Here is an 18,626-nt window from a genome sequence, read left to right as displayed (position 1 = left end):
AACCAATTTTACGTCGGAAACGTGTATTGCGTGTGCGTGTGTGTTCGTGTGCGTGTCCGTGTTCGTGTGTGTGTGCGTGTGCGTGTGCGTGTGCCCGTGTGTCTATGTGTGCGTAATAATTACTGCAAACTGTAAAATCTATCTGACTTTTTACAGCATCCTTTTTGTTGTTCATATTTATTTTATTTGACTTTGATATTGTTTGTAACCCACCCTTAACGGGTTTTGAGATTTAAAAAATGTATTTCTTGTCTCGACTCCAGTTTTCTCATGTACTTATACCTTGCATTTTTTTTAAATAAAGTTTTTAAAAAACACTTCGATCGAGCGTGTCACTAGTTTCCATCTGTACAGCGTGCTGGTCCAATCACATGGCGCCAACTGGACGTTGTCCCCGGGCCGTATGGTCTTCGTCCAATCGGGGCAAAGCGCGGGGAGGGAATCGTTGAGTGTCGCCGCTGTCAGCCAATGACAAGCCGAGGCCCCGCCGAGGACGGCGGTCGCTCACACTCGGCGGCTGACGAGTCTAGCGAGGCTAACGACGCCACTGGCTACTTCGTGCAGCAACACCACGCTGAAAAGAAAACAAACTAATGTGCGTCACCTGTCTACTGACGTCAAGTGAAAGCGAGGAAGAGAAGAAAACACATAATAAGACTAATAATCACAAACTATTCGCCCGCCGTCGCCGCCTATCGTGAGTGCGCTCGTAAACTGCAATAGCCTCACCGATGTCACACAAAAACAAACTCAACGCTGACGTCACGGGCCACAAGTGACCACGTGACACAGTTCATGCTTTAAGATGTTTATTTGTCATATGCACAGTCAAAACATGCTATCGCTGGCCAATAAAACGCTTACTTTGCCACAAAGGGTGTCAAAGATTAAGAGAATTTAAATCGAGCAGTCAAGTTAACCACATACACTTGATGAAGAAAGTTTGCCTTCCTATCGTACACGTCAAAAACCAATTTAACGTCGGAAACGTGTATTGCGTGTGCGTGTGTGTTCGTGTGTGTGTCCGTGTTCGTGTGTGTGTGCGTGTGCGTGTGCCCGTGTGTCTATGTGTGCGTAATAATTACTGCAAACTGTAAAATCTATCTGACTTTTTACAGCATCCTTTTTGTTGTTCATATTTATTTTATTTGACTTTGATATTGTTTGTAACCCACCCTTAACGGGTTTTGAGATTTAAAAAATGTATTTCTTGTCTCGACTCCAGTTTTCTCATGTACTTATACCTTGCATTTTTTTTAAATAAAGTTTTTAAAAAACACTTCGATCGAGCGTGTCACTAGTTTCCATCTGTACAGCGTGCTGGTCCAATCACATGGCGCCAACTGGACGTTGTCCCCGGGCCGTCTGGTCTTCGTCCAATCGGGGCAAAGCGCGGGGAGGGAATCGTTGAGTGTCGCCGCTGTCAGCCAATGACAAGCCGAGGCTGTCCTTGACGTTCGCCTGGACTCGCGTGTTGGTTACCGGCGGCAGCGAGTGACAACGAGTCTTACGCTAAGCTAAGTCAGGCTAGACAAACTAGGCAAAGGTTCAAGTTGGTTCTGGGGCGGCGAGCGTGAAATTGACATTTTTGATTTGCACGCTCGAGAGGCTCAAATGTTGATTTCTGGCGGCGTGTCGGCGGCTGTGCTGCTCGCGGCGGTGCTGGCGTCCAGCGAGGCGCTCAAGGAAGGAGAATGCGAAGGTAAGCTCGAGCCTGGCGGCCGGCTAACGTTTGCCCAGGCGACTCCAATCCAAAAAGTCCAAATAACTCTTGAAAATCTTAATCAAATCAGCCATGCTCGTTTGGATAATGAAGAGGAACATACCAATGTCATAATTTAATTGCGAATTGAAAGTGTTAAATGTAAGCGTTGAATGTGTTTCCATCAGTTTGTGCGGCGTTTTAAATGACGGGCATAACTCGCATACAATCTAATTGTCCAGTGTTGCTCAACCTCTGTTTAATCACGGCACATTATTCTATTTTGGAAAACTCACAACACACTCCCTTGAAGTAAAGTGGATGTGTCGGGCGACACCCTCTGAGCTAAACTCCCCCAATCCTGCAAGGTAAAACGCAGACATCATTTAGGGGCAACAAGAAGAATCTCTGAGAAGGAACAAGCACAGGTGGAGGGGACCCCATTTTTGGATGCTGAGCAGGCATCATTTATTTACGACATAGTATGATGCCGTACAGTGCTGGCTAAAGCGGCATGAGAGTCCATTTCATGGTTAACTGAACTTTTACTTGGATTACACTTTCAACTTGAGGTTCTCAATGCGCTTGAACACTGTCTCCTCATTTTACATAATGACGCAGCATCAGGAGCAAATGGGAGGAGTCAGTATTTTTCTCAAGGACACTTGGACAAGGTCACAAGGGTTGCGGACTGAGCGCACCTTCGGGTTGGTAGACGACCACCCCAACAGCCGAGCCATGCCGGCCCATTTAATGAGATGAAGTAGTGCTGGTGGACACCTTGGAGAAAGGGGTTCTTCCCAAGACCTAGCCATCTAAGTCGATGTACAGTCATCCTTAGCAACGCCTCTGGGAAACGGTCCACCTCAGGTCTTGTCCCTGTTGGGTGGTGCAAAATCCAAACCGCCTGAGAGTCAAACATCACCACCTTGCTCCCTCTTCCAGCAGATGAGGAAGGGGTAGGAGTTCGGAGAAGTGGCAGAAAAACAGACTGACCAAGATGTACTAAATGCCCGCATATACAAATAAAGCCTAAGTCAAGATTTATGCCAAAAATATATCTACTGAAATAATGATGATTTGGCAAATGGACATACTTGGTGTGGAAGCTGGGCTTGTTAAGTTGAACACAAAGCTGACATCATTGAAGGAAAGCACACACGGAGATCTCAAATAATATCGAAGTGAAAAGATTTCCTGTGTTGTACGTTGAGGACAAGATGGAAAAAAAGCTGACATTACGTTCAAACAAAGCGCATCTGTTTTCTTGTTTCCTGCAGTCAAATGTTTGCAGCAAATAAAAAACAGGTGACAAGAGAATGTGAAGACTCCAGGTGGAGCGGGTCATCCATTCTGGAAATAATTGACCACTATTTTGATAATTGTTTGTTTGGAGACCTTGTTGAACTTGGAATTGGCAAATCCTCAAAATTGAAGACAAACTATTAATTGCCATTTAATACATTTTTTTATTCTGATTCGTCCTCCATGAGAGCAGACTGATCGTCTTCTGTTTTTTCCAAAACGAGACATTGGCAACCGTCGACTTTCAGTCGGCAAACATCGATCAACATTTTTTGCCAATTTTGCGGCCGGATGTTACAGAGCAAAATTTTTGTTGCAGTGTGTGTGACGTTTTTGGGCAAGTTCTACAAATCGCTTCAGGAGGACAAAGTAGAAATGAAAAGCGACAATGTGGAGAAGGCGCTCCTCAAGAGCTGCAGTGCCGCCAAAGGCAAAGAAAATCGATTTGTAAGTCCCCACACAAACGTGACCTCCTCCTTGCTGGTGCCGCTGCTGCCTTCTAACGAGGGGACGTGTGTTTTGTGTGTTGTGTGGCGCGCGCGTACGTGAGTGCAGTGCTACTACATTGGGGCGACCAGTGATGCGGCCACGAAGATGACCAACGAGGTGTCCAAGCCGCTCAGCTATCACGTTCCAGTTGACAAAATCTGCGAGAAGCTCAAGAAGAAAGACAGCCAAATCTGTGAACTGCGATACGGTAACTGCCACTTACACTTTCTCCCCCACTTCCATTCGTGCCTGGGCGCAAATGACACTCTGGATAGTTTGGCATTCTTCACGAGTAATATTTAATTAATTTTTTTTCTTGTGACTTTTTCTTTGTTTTAATTCGATTTTCAAAAGAGTTTGTTAGTTTTCATTTCTGGGGAAAATACTTGTTTTGTTTTATTGGAGCAGGGCATGTCCTGCCATTAACTCGTTGGAATTTCTGATCTCACCTCAACTTTTCTCTGAGCTCACCAGTACGACACTAATACGTAGAGCATATATGAACGTGAGTACTGTTCTACTTGGTGTACACGTTGTCACGCCATTTCAATCTGCTGCTTAAAGATGCTGATTAGCACCAGCATCAAGCTAGTGGCACGCTAGCCATTAGCTTGTGTGAAATAGCCAAGGTGTCTTTGATTTCGAGTCACTTTCAACAAGCACCTTAAAGTGTCTTTCTGAAGAATATTTTTCCTAATTGGACCAGCTGCCATTGACTGGAAGGTTTTTATCTTGAAAACCCTGTTCCCCCCCCACAAGTCACTACTCTCTTGCTTTCATTATTTCAGTCCTTTTATTGTCCGTCTGCAATACTGTATGTGTAAAACACCTCTTGTGTGTGATTGTACAGACAAGCAAGTGGACCTGAGCTCAGTGGACCTGAAGAAACTGAAGGTCAAGGATCTGAAGAAGATTTTGGAAGAGTGGGGTGAGTCCTGCAAAGGCTGCGCCGAAAAGTCCGACTTCATCCGGAAGATCACAGAGCTGATGCCCAAGTACGCACCAGCCGCCGCCAGCTCACGGACTGACCTCTGATCAGCGAGGTGCGGCTGACCCGCTGGCAGGCGCCTCCGTCGCGGGCCCACCGTTCGTCGCGCGCAATCGGGAGGCGGTGCGCTGTGCCGTGCTGTGCCGTGCGTGTGTGCCGTTTCTTCTTTCCATGCGACTCACTCAGGACGCCGACAGGCGGACATTTGGTTTCACCCGCTGTCCGGCCGCAGGGCCGCCATCACTTCCTGTTTCTGACTTGATGTTTGTGTTTGTATTAAAACCGTGTTTCCCAAACACTTAAGTGCGGTGCTTGTCAAACGAGGCTGCGCAAAATATGAAAATGATGTTGTACCATTTTTCAGAGGTGTAAAGTTGCATATGGCAAAGGGGTGCCAAGGAACGCTCCCAAAAGCCATGACTCCTCCGTATGTCAGCTTTGAGTCAATTACAAATGTAATTCCAATTCTGTTAAGATGTTGTGTTAAACAAAGACAATACAATGATTTGCAACGCATATTCAACCTCTATTTTAATACACCACAAAGACAAGATATATAATGTTCAAACTGATAAAACTTTATTTTTTAATAAATAATCATGAACTTTTAGAATTTTATGGCTGCAACATGTTCCAAAAAAAGCTGGGACAGGTGGTAAAAAAGAATTAGGGATTTCATCATCTATGGTCCATGACATTATCAAAAGGTTCAGAGAATCTGGAGAAATTATCGCATGTAAGCAGCAAAGCAAATCAACTTGCTTTGCAAATCATTGCATTCTGTATTTATGGTTAACACAACATCCCAGCTTGATTGGAATTGGGTTTGAAAAAGCCATGTACCAAAACACGTGACCGGCCTTCTCAAATAAATTGGTGTCTTTTTCGGAAAGCAAAAGGGGTTTTATCACATTCATAACCTCTGTTTGGGGGGCACGGTGGTTGACTGGTTAGTACGTCGGCCTCATAGTGCAGAGGTGCAGGGTTCGGTTCCGGCCTTCCTGTGTGGAGTTTGCATGTTCTGCCTGCGTGGGTTTTCTCTGGATTACTCTGGTTTCCTCCCATATTCCCAAAACATGCACCGTAGGTTAATGGAGCATCCGAAATTGTCCCTATGTGTGCCTGTGAGTGCGAATGTTTGTCTATGTGTACCCTGCGATTGGCTGGCAGCCAGTTCAGGGTCTCCCCTGCCGCCTACTGCACAATTACGGCTGGGTTAGGCTCCAGCATGACCGCGACCCTCGTGAGGAGAAGCGTATTATAAAATGGATGGATGGATAACTTGTTTCTTCCTCTATGACAAACGGTGCTTTGGTTTTTTTGTTTTCTGAGACCCCTGTTTTTAGACACTCGCAATGTGTCATATAGAAATAAGTTGTTTTGGATGTGATGACCTTGTTACTCTTTGACCTTTAAATAATTTTACAGCTCTCTTGGAGAAAAACATGGCTGAGTTGTCATAGCATTGCACCTTTGCCACTTGCCTTGATTCAATCTTGGGCAAGTTCCTGGATGACAGATAGCAACAATAAATCTATCTTGGTTCATCAATCTTTGCCAGTGACGGCGACAGGAAGAACAAATTAAATGTTCTTGCAGTAAATGGGAAAGGGAACAGTCCACTAGAGTACTTGTATTTTACATTTCCTCTTGTGGCAGTCATCACAATTTAGGTAATAACATTACTGTTAATAACCAGCAATGTCAGAACACAGGTCAGAAACAGACATAAGGGAACATATTTCATTACTTTGTGACAAGGATTAATAGTTTTGAATGAATATTTACCATAGCTTCATGTTTCTTAGAGGAAAAATTCTAATTGACTTAAAAAGAAAACACTAACAGTAGTGGAGAAACTTGATTTGGTGGATTGTATAAATTAGGATTATTTTTCATATGTCTGAATTAATGTTTTTTTTTTTACTTTTTATCTTTATGGACAAAATATTCAACTTGACACTTTAAGAACATTTTCTTTGTCAATTTAACAAGAAACGAGAACAAAAACAGAAATACATAAAATCAAGACATTCCAATTCAAACATCAAAAAGATTACACATTAACATTTTAGTATATGTATGTACAAATTGTTGACAGACTTCAAATAAACAACTTTGAGTACATGTCAAAAATGTTGACCTTTTTTATCGATAAATTTGACAGACTCAATGTAACAATATCAAGTAAAAAAACGTAAAGCATGGAGTACTCTTTAAAAAATTGGCTTTGTGAATAAAATTTGTCCGACTGTATGACGAGCTGGCCCTGCGTGATGACGTCACGTCGCCCGTTCGCCCCCGCCTCCAAACGTTGCAGGCGCACATTCCTATTGTCCAAGATGGCGACGGCGTTGTCGTTGCACCTCTCCCGTCGCTGACGGGCGGACATGTTTTCCTTTTCCAGCCTCTCTTGGCTTTGTCGAGGGGCAAACGCACGTCGCCGCCGCGGCGGGGCGGAAGTGGCGCTTTAGCCAAACCTGCTGGAGACTAATACACCAAGGATTATTGCCGCTGGAAGAGCTCCGTCCCCCTCGTCGTCCTTCCCGCCGACATGAAGCGGCAGGCAGCCAGGGAGAGTTCGCCTCCTCTTCCTCCGTCGTCGTCCAGGGCGGCCGCCAAGCGTCTCCGGGAGAGGGACCGAGAGAGCGGCCGCCGGGACGAGCTCGCCCCACCGCCGCTGGGTCTGCTACTGGCGGACAGCCGCGGCGGACACCGCCGGAGGAGCCGCAGCCGGGAGCGGGACAAGGCGGCTGCGACGGCCGGACTGCGGCCCCCAGCCAGGGACTACAAGACACTGCTCATCAGCAACGTAAGCCCGCAGGTACCCGATGACGACCTGGAGGACGCCCTCTTCCACGAGTTCAAGAGGTTCGGCGATGTCAGCGTCAAACTGTCACACACGCCGGAACTGGGCCGCATCGCCTATGTCAACTTCCGTCACGCGGAGGACGCTAAAGAAGCGCGCCACGCCAAAACGTCTCGGCTACTCCTGGCAGAGCGGCCCCTCAAAATCGAGCCAGTGTACGTGCGTAGGAGGAGTGTCACGCCGCCCGACGTCACCTACCTGGCCGCCGTGCGCGCGCACGCCCATGCCACGCACGTCTCCTACCCACCCTACCGCCAGAGGTCACTGTCGCCGCCAGGACCCTCGCTCAGCCTGCGTGAGCTGCGCGCACGCCAATACGCCTTGGAAAGCCTGAGCCGCGAGCGCCTGCTGGACTATTACGGGATGCTGGACGACAGGGGGCGTCCCTATGGCCTGCCGCCAGTTCCTCAGCCACCGCCGCCTGATGATCTGAAGCCCGAAGATGACCAGCGTGCCACAAGCAACCTTTTCATTGGCAACCTGGACGGCGGCGTCACAGAGGCTGAGTTGAGGCACGGCTTCGACAAGTACGGCGCCATTGAGGATGTGGTCATCAAAAGGCCAGCGCGAGGCCAGGGCGGCGCCTACGCTTTTGTCAAGTTCCAGAACCTGGACATGGCCCACCGCGCTAAGGTGGCCATGCAGGGCCGCCTAGTTGGCGGCCATCCCGTCAAGATTGGCTATGGCAAAGCCAACCCAACCACGCGCTTGTGGGTGGGTGGCTTGGGACCAGCTAACTCGCTGGCTGCCCTCGCCCGCGAGTTCGATCGCTTCGGGAGCATCCGCAACATTGACTACGTCAAGGGTGAGAGTTTTGCCTACGTACAGTACGAAAGTCTGGATGCGGCGCAGGCAGCGTGCACACAGATGAGAGGCTTCCCTTTGGGCGGTGCCGATCGCCGCCTGCGCGTAGACTTCGCTAAAGTGGAAGAGACTGCCGCCCGCCCATTCGCGCCCGTGCAGCTGCTGCCCCAGTACGACGCACTGGCTGACGTCTACGGCCGCCGTCGCAGCCTGGAGCGTGGAGCCAGGGAGCGCATGTCTCCGTCCTCGCAGAGGGAGCGCGACATCGTCCCCAGCCCTCCACGGGGCCCGGACAGGAGGCCGGGCCTTGCAGGGGCAGATGCCTTTGGGAGGAGCAGCAGGGGCCGGAGTCGCAGCAGGGAGCGCTGGTTGAAGGACCGCGAGGAGAGGCGGGGCCGGAGGCGGAGCCGCAGTCTATCGGCCGAGCGCGAGAAGGGACGTGGCCGCGCACGAACGTCACCCGACCTCAGCCCTGACCGCGCCCGCATCCGGGCGCCCGACTCCACCACGGAGCCACGTGATCACACGCCCGACGCCAAGGAGGCTGAGTCTCCGACTGCTCGCCACCGCACTAGCAAACAGGCAGACGCCCATCACCACCGCAACAGTGAGGCAGGAGCCTCGCCCCCCATACCTGCTGGTGCACCTCCACTGAGCCCCGGCTCGCTGTCGGAGTTTGCAGCGGTGTCACTAACTAAGTGTTGGCGCGGAGTGTTTGCATTAAAGAACAGCAGCTTCCCGGCCCACCTGTACCTGCTGGAAGGCGGCGCCCCTTTCTTTGGTGCCATAATGCGGCGCAACGGCGAACCGCTAAAGATTGCTCAGCGCCTCCGCATGGACCAGAGCCGCCTGGATGAGGTGGCGCGGCGCGTGAAGGCGGGTCGCCCCGATGCCTTTGCTGTGCTGCTGGCCCTCCAGGGACCTGTGGACCGGCAGGCTGGTGCTCCTGAGGCGGGGCTCCAGGTACGCCTTTTGCGTCACCTGGTGGCCTACCTGCGCAACAAGGAGGCCGCAGGTGTGGTCAGCCTGCCAGGCGCAAAGGAAGGCGGCCCTGGCGCCATGCTTTATGCCTTCCCACCAGGTGACTTCTCGGTGCAGTACCTACAGGCGGCCAAGAGGGCAGCCACGCGTCTGGACGAGGAGCACATGGTGGTGGTGGTGGTCAATGACACTAACTGACTTCAAGGGGCTGCCCTGACTCCCAACTGCGATGCGCTCCAACTAAAAAAAAAAAAAAAACCAAGCTCCGCCCTCCCCCATGAATTAATTAGCTAGCGTGTTGTGTCTCTTCTCTTTTAACACTACAAAACATCTTTGAATGTTTCTTACTTTTTTTGCTTTCAAATGTGATTTGAAGTAGGAAGTCAAAATGTGAGATGGTGAAAATATTGTTTCCCTGGTAACCTTTTTAAAGGACTATTTCTCTTTTTTATGTATTTTGTTTTTAACATATGTTCTCATGTTAAAGAAAATGGTAATGTTTTATGGCATCCTTTTTTTTTTTTTTTTTTTTTTAACTACACTACACAACCATTATATCATGAGCCACATCCTAACATTAGGCATGCTCGTCCGGCTGTCTGTCCCTCCATTGATCCATCCGGTCTCTGAACTGCTTATCCACACTGTCAAGACGTAATTTTCGCATTATCCATAACAAACAAACCTGTGCCATTCTGTGCCGTACTGATTGCTCTACCAACAAACACCACATTGTATTATTTGACATGCTAATCCACCTACTAACACTCGCCTTGTTGGTCTACATCCTAAAATTAACCATGCGAGTCTGGATGTAAAGAAGCAGGAGTTTTAGCACGAGCCACATTTATCCACATGCTAACAAACCTGTGACATTCGTAAGGTTTGCTAATTCACATGCTCCAGATAAAATAATGTAGCATTAGCAATCCAAACAAACATACAACATTGTTGGCCACCCTTATCCACAGGTATTTTCGAATGCACGTTAACATTAACCATGCTAGTCCACGTTAATCAATAACCGCAAGAGTCCACTAATAAACTAATATAATATAAATATAATAGTTGAACATTACCATGGCATCAGTTGCACTAATTCACACGCGAACAAAGAGCATTCTCATAGCAGTAGTATGAAATCTCAGGATTTAAGGTAAATTCGATATTCATTTAGAAAATTCTAAAAAATGGGGTTACATTTTTTAAATTGAAAAAAAAAACAGCAATAGACGGAAGGAGCCCACCCTTGAAGGGTGTGGTCAATTGAGTGCGTGAATGCGTGTGTGCGCGTGTTCGTCTTTCCTCGGAAACCCTGTAATATCCAAAAAGGGGATTTATGACATCGTTTGGCCAGCAGAGGGCGCCATATGACAAGAAGATGAGCAACACACGAGCAGAGGTCCATTACACAAAAATTACACGTGCATCTATTTTCCAAACGGTTTATGCTCACAAGGATCGCGGGCGTGCTGGAGCTTAGCCCAGCAATCATCGGAGAACATCCTCACAGGAGTTTTATTACTTGAGAAAATTTTGACTCATATCCAAGTTAAAAAGCGTTCCTTTAAATAATTACTCAAATAAGAAGGTATTTCGGACGAAAACTACTTTTTTAAATTATAGTATGACCGTCAAAGAGACAGAATGCCAAGATCAGACACTGCTCAACTTTAAACTGAAATAATTGTGAATTTAAATGACAAAAAAACGAACAAAACTGCCACCAGTGTTCTTTGTTTCCACTTTGAACTTGTGAGGCCCCAGAGACTTTGGTGTGCGGTCATGTGACGGCCTGGCTCCGACCGATTGGTGAAATTGAGTCATGTGACTCGTGCACACCAAAACAAAAATCGCGCAAGCAACAGTAACTTCATAAAAATAAAAGCAGTGCGCAAAATGGAGCTCAGTGTGACGTTTAAAATATGCTAAACTCCCCTTTGACAGAAATACTCTAGTGAAAGGATAAGTATGTGGCTATGCCCAAAACGACTCGAGTTCATGTAGGCAGTCTGTCGATGCGAGCGTTGGCGGCATTCATTCTTCTTGTCTGCATTCCCGCCAAAGGTCAGGCAGCGTTGGCGTCGCCTCGGCGACGACACGATCAACAGCAAATCGCTTTGTGGCGACCATCTTTGAGGCTAAGTGGGCGGAGCCCCTGCTCCCAGCGCTTCGTTTTTCTGCTTGGGGACTTTCCCTTTCTTCCCCACTCGAGCGAGCGTGTTTTGGGAGAAAAGGTGGTTGAAAATGAACACCGCCTTCCAAATTATGCTTTTGATATGTTTATCAGATTTTCCAAAATCAGTACTCCATGCAAATGACACTCAGCGTTCTCTTTACATCATACTGAAACGTTGGCGATGTGTGTGGCATGAGATGTCAATCACTGCGTCTGTGTTGCATGGTGGGAAAAAGGGAGCGGATGCCAGCACTGTAGTAGCAAGTCGACTTTTATTGTGGAAAGCAAATGAAGCCTGTTAGCGTCATTATTGCAAAAAGTCCCTCAAACGTTTAAAGGAAGAGAAATGAAGCAAAAGGAGTCAATATCCAAAAACGCTCGCCGATTGTAGACAATCATCGTCATCTTTGCCATTTTCGACCAATCCTCAAAGAAAGCTAATTTGTATCAAAAGTCCTGAAAAACATGAAGACTTTATTGACTTCATCTGTCTTAAGTAGAAAAATATTTCGGAAGTCAAACTTCATCATCATCCTAGCACCCGTGAATGACGCTGGTTAACGTTTGTGATGACAACTGTCTTTTTTCGTCAACATTTTTGCTTCACACATGAAGGCAAACAAATGCACATTCGTTGATTCAAACGTGACAAACGGTTCATGTCAAATGGACCTTGGGATTACGGACGCTCGTGCATGCGTGACCATGATGACCTGCTCCGCATACCCAAACACAGAACCACATGGGCACATCGATGCCCACGCATGCGCACACTCGCACACCTGCACACACACATGCGCATACACACGCACGCATTGTACCTTGTTGTTAGAAACCACCCGCACAGAAAACAGAACGCTGGCGAAAAACGTGAAAAGCAAAACACCGGTAATGCGAGCACATGTCTCGCAAGGTTAGGTGTGCGGGGTCGTAGGTCACTTAGCATTCGGCTACAACAGTAGTCCTTACCAGATGCCAATCCCCGCCCCCTCCCTGGTAGCCCCTCCCCACAGGACCTGCCCTCGCCGTGGCACCGAGCGTCAGAACCTCAGCAGGAGCGCCACCTCATGGGGTGGGGCCAGCGGTTCTTAGGGCGGCACATAGGGCGGCGGCGAGCGGTATGGGGTCATGTTCTTGGGGCGCGAGCCTTTGCCCTCCTGGGGCGCGGCGAAGGGCGGCGGCGGCTGGTAGGGTGGGGCGTTGGGGTCGTCGTCTCGGAGCGCCGAATACTCGCCCAGGAGTTGGCGGTCGGGGGGCGCCGTCTCAGGCGGGTCGGCGTTGGGGTACTCGGGCGGCGGCAGTGGTGGCTTTTCCTCCAGCAGGATGAGCGGGGCGCCGGAGGAGGGCGGCGTCTTGGAGTCGTCCAGCTCATCGGCAAAGATGATGGGCACGCCTTTCTTGATGAAGGTGGCCTGGTCCTCCAGGGTCAGTTTGCCCTTGCGCTTCTTCCGGTAGCAAATCATGGCCACGATTCCCGCCAGCAGCAATATGGCCGCCACCACCACAGCGGGTATAACGGTGTGCAAGTAGACGTCATCCGCACTCTGCCGCCCAGTCCCAAGGGCCGGGGTCACCGCGGCGGACGGCGGAATCTCCGTCTCGCCTGGCGGGATGAAAGAGAAGGCCTGACAGCTGGCCCGTCCCTTGGCCATGACACCCAGGGGTCGGAAGTCGGGCTCCATGGCGCGGCGGAAGATGGGCGTGGGCCTGCCGTCGGCGTCGCCCAGCATGCGGCTCAGCCTCATGATGTCCTCCTTGGGGCAAGGTGTGTGCGGCAGGCTGCTGTTGGTCCACTCCACCAGAATGGAACCCTTGCTGATGTTCCTCAGGGTCACTGTGCTGCTGTTGCGCTCCCCCATGGCGGAGGCCAGCTTCCGGACCAGGAGGATCTTCTTGTGGATGTCGTTGGTGACCCGTCGCGGTTCTCCCTCCAGTCGGGCCGTGAACACCACCGGACTTTTGTCGTTGGCGGGCCAGCGATCCACACGAACCTCGATGGCGTCAATGGCGTTGAGGCCTCCTTTGTCGGTGGCCTGCACGAAGTACTCGTGCTTACCGGCGTGATTCACGTCAGGGAGGCCGTAAAGGAGCTGGCTGGTGCTGTCGAGAGGAGCACAGACAAGATTAGATTTGGGCATCTCCCTTTCATGTTGTTTAAGGTCACCTTACAGCACAGGTGTCAAAGTCAAGGCCCGGGGGCCAGATCTGGCCCGCCACACCATCTTATGTGGCCCGTGAAAGCAAATGAAACGTATCAAGTTCCATGATGCTTGCTAAAGTCTGAACCAAAATTTCAAACTGTCATATGCAATCCACAATAACAGTCATTGTTCTTGACTTCTGATTGTAAAACTAGTTATTCAACAATTTGTTGTGCGCTGTGTATGTAATATGTGGAGGGGATTAAACATTTATATGGTTTCCCAAAATTCATAACAGCCCTCCGAGGGAAACCGTTACGAGAACGTGGCCCGCGACAAAAACGAGTTTGACACCCCCGCCTTACAGGATACAAGCGCAATATCTAATTAAAAGTGCTGGAACTGGAATTCCAGTCTGCATGAGAAAGCCATCAGTGGAACAGAAACTTCCGACTCGTAACGGAACAAAATTTAGAAGATCGTACTCTTTATTTTATTCTGATGAGCTGTATCCTCGCATCTATTTCCAAAAATACTTCAATAATAAAAGTAAGACCTAAGCACCTGTTGAACTGGATCCAGGAACCTTCTCCCACCACTTCATTGACGTTCTTTCTTAAGCTCAGCCGCAGCTTGTCAGTGGTTCCATCTTCTTTGTCAAAGAAAGTGTCCAAAGGGATCTTTACCTCAAAATATGTTCCCACCAGAGCGTTCACCTGGTCGATGGGGTTACGCAAAACCGGTTTTTCATTGTACGGATCCGGAAGAGGCCCCGGCGAAGGTGTCGTGCGTCGAGATGGCTTGGCCGTGGTTGTCGTTGGCTCACGAGGCGCCACCGTGGTTTTGGGCCTTCTGGGCTTCTTGGTGGGTTTGCGTGCGGGCGTGGGGGCAGGCGGCGTGGCGGTGGCTTCCACGAAGATAGGCCGGGTTGCGGTTGGCTCGATGGGGATGGTGCTCGTGGTCTCCATCACCTTGGTGGGTTGAGGAGGCTCCAGGGTGGGCGTGTGGACGACCGAGTCCCGGACTCGAATGGTGGGTTTACCCGGCAGTGGGACAGGACCACGCACGGGTGGAGCTGAGCTTTGGGCGGGTGCTTCGATGGACGGAGACGATAGCGTTGGGACGATTCGGACGGGCGGCTCCACCACAGATGACGGCGGGAGCGACGTTAGGACCGGCGTGGGCGTGTTGTTCAATTGGCGACGAACACGCTTGGCCACGTGCGGCTTTTTGTTGGCCACGTGCCAGCCCACCACGGGGTACCCCAGTTTGGCCGACATGACGCCTCCCTTAGCAGGACCCTCGACGTCGGCCAGGTTCGGCATGCTACTCTGGTCCAGCGCGCAGCCGAGCTTCCACGACAGCAGAGCGCCGTTCTCCACCACCTGGAAGAACAAATACTGATCACCATCACCGCACTCCGCCTTTATTCTGGACCTGGGATTCTGGGATAAACGGTGAAGGGGCTCTACGCGTGAAAAAAAACCATCAGTCGGGAGGTATTCCAAGGGCAGTCTTGTAATCAAACTGACCTTCTTAGCATTTCCAGGTCCAGCCATGAAAGCGGACATATCGAAGAGTCTGTTGTTCACGACTGGGACAACTCTCATGAAGGGGAGCTCCACCCCTGAGAAGCCCCTCATTTTGTCCAGCAGCGCCACCCTCTGGCGGGAGCTCATCTTGGTCAAGTCGGCATCCAGGATGACCGTCAACACAGTGACCGATTCCTCTGGGCCGCACGACCACGCTGACGGCTCACCGTCAGCGCCTCCTTGACTGGTCGCCGTTTGATGAGACTCCGCCTCGGAGGGATCTTCGGGGCGGACCTCGATGGAGAGGACCTCTAAGGAAGACTCGTTGGAGACGCCGACCGATATGTAGTAGACACCTTTGTCCTCATCCAGTGGCAGTCCTTGCAGCGTTCTGCGTGGGGCGTCCCAGTGCAGCCAAGATGGAAGGACATCCTTCCCAGACTCGTAGATCTGAAAAGCGTTCGCACTTTATTAGCATGATTAATATTATCCATTCATCCATCCATGTTCAAAAGCATCAATATTATGGCACGTATGAACACACAAGGGACAGGTTGCCAGTCACTGACAGCGCCCACGGAGGCAAACAAGCACATTGCACTGCGTTAAAATGGGGTGAATTATACAGGCCATGCCCAACCATAGCTACTCATTAGCTATTCAATTATGCATAATCACAAACACACACACACACGCACGCACGCACGCACGCACGCACACACACACACACACACACATACACACACACACACACACACACACACACACACACACACACAAGCACGCACTCACGCACACAGGTTGTTGAAGTGTTGAAGAATGAAAAGAAGGAAGGAAGAGAGAGATATGTGGATGGTATCGGAAGGGGGTGGAGTTGGGGGGGCTGTTGGGGGATTCCTGGCCTCGACAGTGGAAAATGTCAAAGAAAGGGGGCGCGTTGTTAAAGAGTGTAGTGTGTGTGTGTGTGTGTGTGTGTGTGTGTGTGTGTGTGTGTGTGTGTGTGTGTGTGTGAGAAAGGGGGGGCGAGAGAGAGAGAGAGAGAGAGAGAGAGCGCATGTGTGTACACGTTGAACGTTGCCAGGCGGACATAAAACAGCAGAAAGTGATGACATCATCACATGGTCATGAAGGATATGAGTTGTCAATCAAGAGGGAGGTGCTCTATCCATCTTCATCCTCCCTTCCAGTTTGTGCTTGCTGATTTTGAGGGCTCCACTAGCATGTGTGCATATTATTACAGGGAGGGCCCAAACACACACACACACACACACACACACACACACACACACACACACACACACACACACACACACACACACACACACGTTAGAGAGAGCGCATGAGTCAGCGCACTTGCTATGTAATTATGGTCATTGCTGGCCGGGAGCTTTTAAAGACACACTCACACACTCGTATGCGCGCGCACGTGTGGGCTCGCTCAGATGGTCACATGGTTTGCGGCGAGCCATTCCGACCGCCAAACGCCGTCGAGGTAAGACAAGGCGCCTGATGATGTGCGGACGCCCGTTGCCTAGCAACCGCTTTTGGGACACGCTGGGTGCCAGCCAATCACAGATTTGCTTCCTGATGACCACCGGTGGCAAGTTACTTCACGACTGATGATAAAATCATAATCATCTATAATGGATGAGGATATATCTTGACATTATATAAAAATAAGTACTTTTTTTATTTATTTTTATTTATTTATTTTTTTTACAAAATACAAAATTGTAATTAAATTACTTTTGGAATGCATTGACTTCACAAGCCAACTTAAGATTGGAATGCAGTTACTGTGAGTCAAGTTACTTTTGTAATATAGTCAATAAGGAATACGGTTATTCTATGAGTAAAGTTACATTTGAAATATGGCTACTTGATGAGTAAAGTTGTACATTTTTGGCAGAATAATGGTAATTCCGAAGAAGGCGTCACTGCTTTGAGGCGGTTTTTTTGAAACAAGCAAAGCGGCGGCTGACCTCCAGATGATGCTCGTCCGTTTGCCCTGGCAATCGGAAGCTGAAGACCCGCCCCACGGGCGCCCAGGCGTCGGGGAAGTTGCGGTGGGCGGCGGCTGTGCCAGCGTCACGGGATGCTTCCTGGAAGTCCCACAGGAGCGACGAGCTCATGGACGCCTCCAGCTGGTTGGGCGCCGCACCTGTGTCCGCCTCTGCGTCCACGCCGCACGTTGCCATAACAAGCAGGGCTGCCAGCCCCGCCCACATCCCAACTCCGCCCAGGTAAAGCATACTCCTCACGCAGGGGGAGGGGCTTACACCCCACAGCAAACTGCTTGACTGGCTCCTCCTCTTCTGCCCCGCCGCTTGTCGGCGTCACTTCCTTTTATTCAGCAGGAAATCATGATGGGCGATGCCCATAACCTGAGAGGATGACAGGACAAGTGAGATGAGACGTGGTCACCACATGACGTTTACACACAAACACACACACACACACACACACACACACACACACACACACACACACACACACACACACACACGCGCGCACGCACGCACGCACGCACGCGGCGACACACACACACACCCACACCCCTTGTCACAAACTCACAGGCAAAATTCCACACCCGCACGCACTAACACACCCAAACACGTAGACAAAGCCCCCACGACATCACTCGCACAGAAGGAAAGGCCGCATTGACCGGTCCGAGCCTTGAGTGGTCGTCTTTTGTTAGCTAATCCGCCTTGGCTCTGCCCCTTCTCCACATTCCTTCCACAACGTCCTTTTTCACATTTTGTACAGCAGAAAAGAAAAGAAAAGAAAAGAAAAGCTCGGAAGTCTAGGAATTGTCAAGAAGTAATCTGATTACACCACTTCATTTGATGCTGTTAAACCATTAAGAATCCATTCAAGTCACCCATCATGAACTCTACAGCCATTCACAATTGTGTGTGTGTGTGTGTGTGTGCGCGTGTGTGTGTGTTGTTATTCATACAGCTCTAACTCCGGCCCCCACTGGTCATGGAGAACAAGGTGTGGGCTTTTGTTAGGTTTTTGGGGTGCGGCAGAGACCCCGCTGATGCTTTCTTCTTCATGGACACAGAAGTCTGCCGGACACAAAAGAGATTTTGCCACAGGAATTTCCGGCAAACACAACAACAGCAAGGACAAAAACATCTCCCTGTCAATCATGACACAAGGTTTTCCTTTGTTGTCGCGTTCCAAACTTTACCAACGAACTCAGTGATGCTTTTGACTCGACTAGCAATGTTCCACACCACACTCGCTCGCTCGCGCACGTCTGCATCATTCACCAAGTTTGCTTGGCACACTAGCAATGTTGGTCACCATGCTAATAAACATGCTGAGGATGCTAGCCAACATGATACCGTGGCCCCTTGAGATACAAGTGCAATCGGGTGTGTTTTGACTGATGAGCGTGGTCCCGAAGCTCATTCACTTCATATCTCAAGGCACCACTTCAGCGAGTAACGCTGAATGAAGCCTTGCACGATGAACACGATGATGCTGACGTCATTAAAATCACGATGATGTGGAGGAGGAAGATGATGACAAAGATGAAGAGGTCCGCTTTCGCTGGTGCAATGAAGCCCATCTGGTCACCATGGCAACGCAGCCAGAAGCCATGGAGTTTGCCCCCTCCACCAA

The 18,626-nt window shown here is 49.8% G+C and overlaps 3 protein-coding genes across 3 annotated transcripts in view; 2 read left to right on the top strand and 1 right to left on the bottom strand.

Moving 5' to 3' along the window:
• The first annotated feature begins 1,463 nt into the window (after positions 1 to 1,463).
• On the top strand, positions 1,464 to 4,827 carry manf (mesencephalic astrocyte-derived neurotrophic factor). Its single transcript, XM_019880734.1, has 4 exons — positions 1,464 to 1,702; positions 3,327 to 3,454; positions 3,563 to 3,704; positions 4,347 to 4,827. Exons 1-4 carry the CDS (start codon positions 1,615 to 1,617, stop codon positions 4,529 to 4,531), a joined length of 543 nt encoding a protein of 180 aa, XP_019736293.1. The 5' UTR covers positions 1,464 to 1,614; the 3' UTR covers positions 4,532 to 4,827.
• Positions 4,828 to 5,578: 751 nt separating this feature from the next.
• rbm15b (RNA binding motif protein 15B) lies at positions 5,579 to 9,381 on the top strand. Its single transcript, XM_019880725.1, has one exon. It carries the CDS (start codon positions 7,039 to 7,041, stop codon positions 9,334 to 9,336), a length of 2,298 nt encoding a protein of 765 aa, XP_019736284.1. The 5' UTR covers positions 5,579 to 7,038; the 3' UTR covers positions 9,337 to 9,381.
• Positions 9,382 to 11,570: 2,189 nt separating this feature from the next.
• dag1 (dystroglycan 1) overlaps positions 11,571 to 18,626 on the bottom strand; it is a 12,165-nt gene continuing 5,109 nt past the window's right edge. Inside the window, exons 2-5 of the mRNA XM_019880686.1 lie at positions 16,973 to 17,374; positions 14,991 to 15,440; positions 14,023 to 14,843; positions 11,571 to 13,417 (exon numbers count right to left, since the gene is read on the bottom strand). Of these exons, the coding sequence (XP_019736245.1) occupies positions 12,406 to 13,417; positions 14,023 to 14,843; positions 14,991 to 15,440; positions 16,973 to 17,242 (2,553 nt within the window). The 5' untranslated portion in view covers positions 17,243 to 17,374 and the 3' untranslated portion in view covers positions 11,571 to 12,405. The remainder of the gene's footprint in view (positions 13,418 to 14,022; positions 14,844 to 14,990; positions 15,441 to 16,972; positions 17,375 to 18,626) is intronic.

The sequence above is a fragment of the Hippocampus comes genome, unplaced genomic scaffold (genome assembly GCF_001891065.2).
Source record: "Hippocampus comes isolate QL1 unplaced genomic scaffold, H_comes_QL1_v1.1 scaffold68, whole genome shotgun sequence".
NCBI lineage: Eukaryota > Metazoa > Chordata > Actinopteri > Syngnathiformes > Syngnathidae > Hippocampus > Hippocampus comes.
Note: the sequence above shows the minus strand (reverse complement) of the source record. Positions and strands in the feature narration are given on the sequence as shown.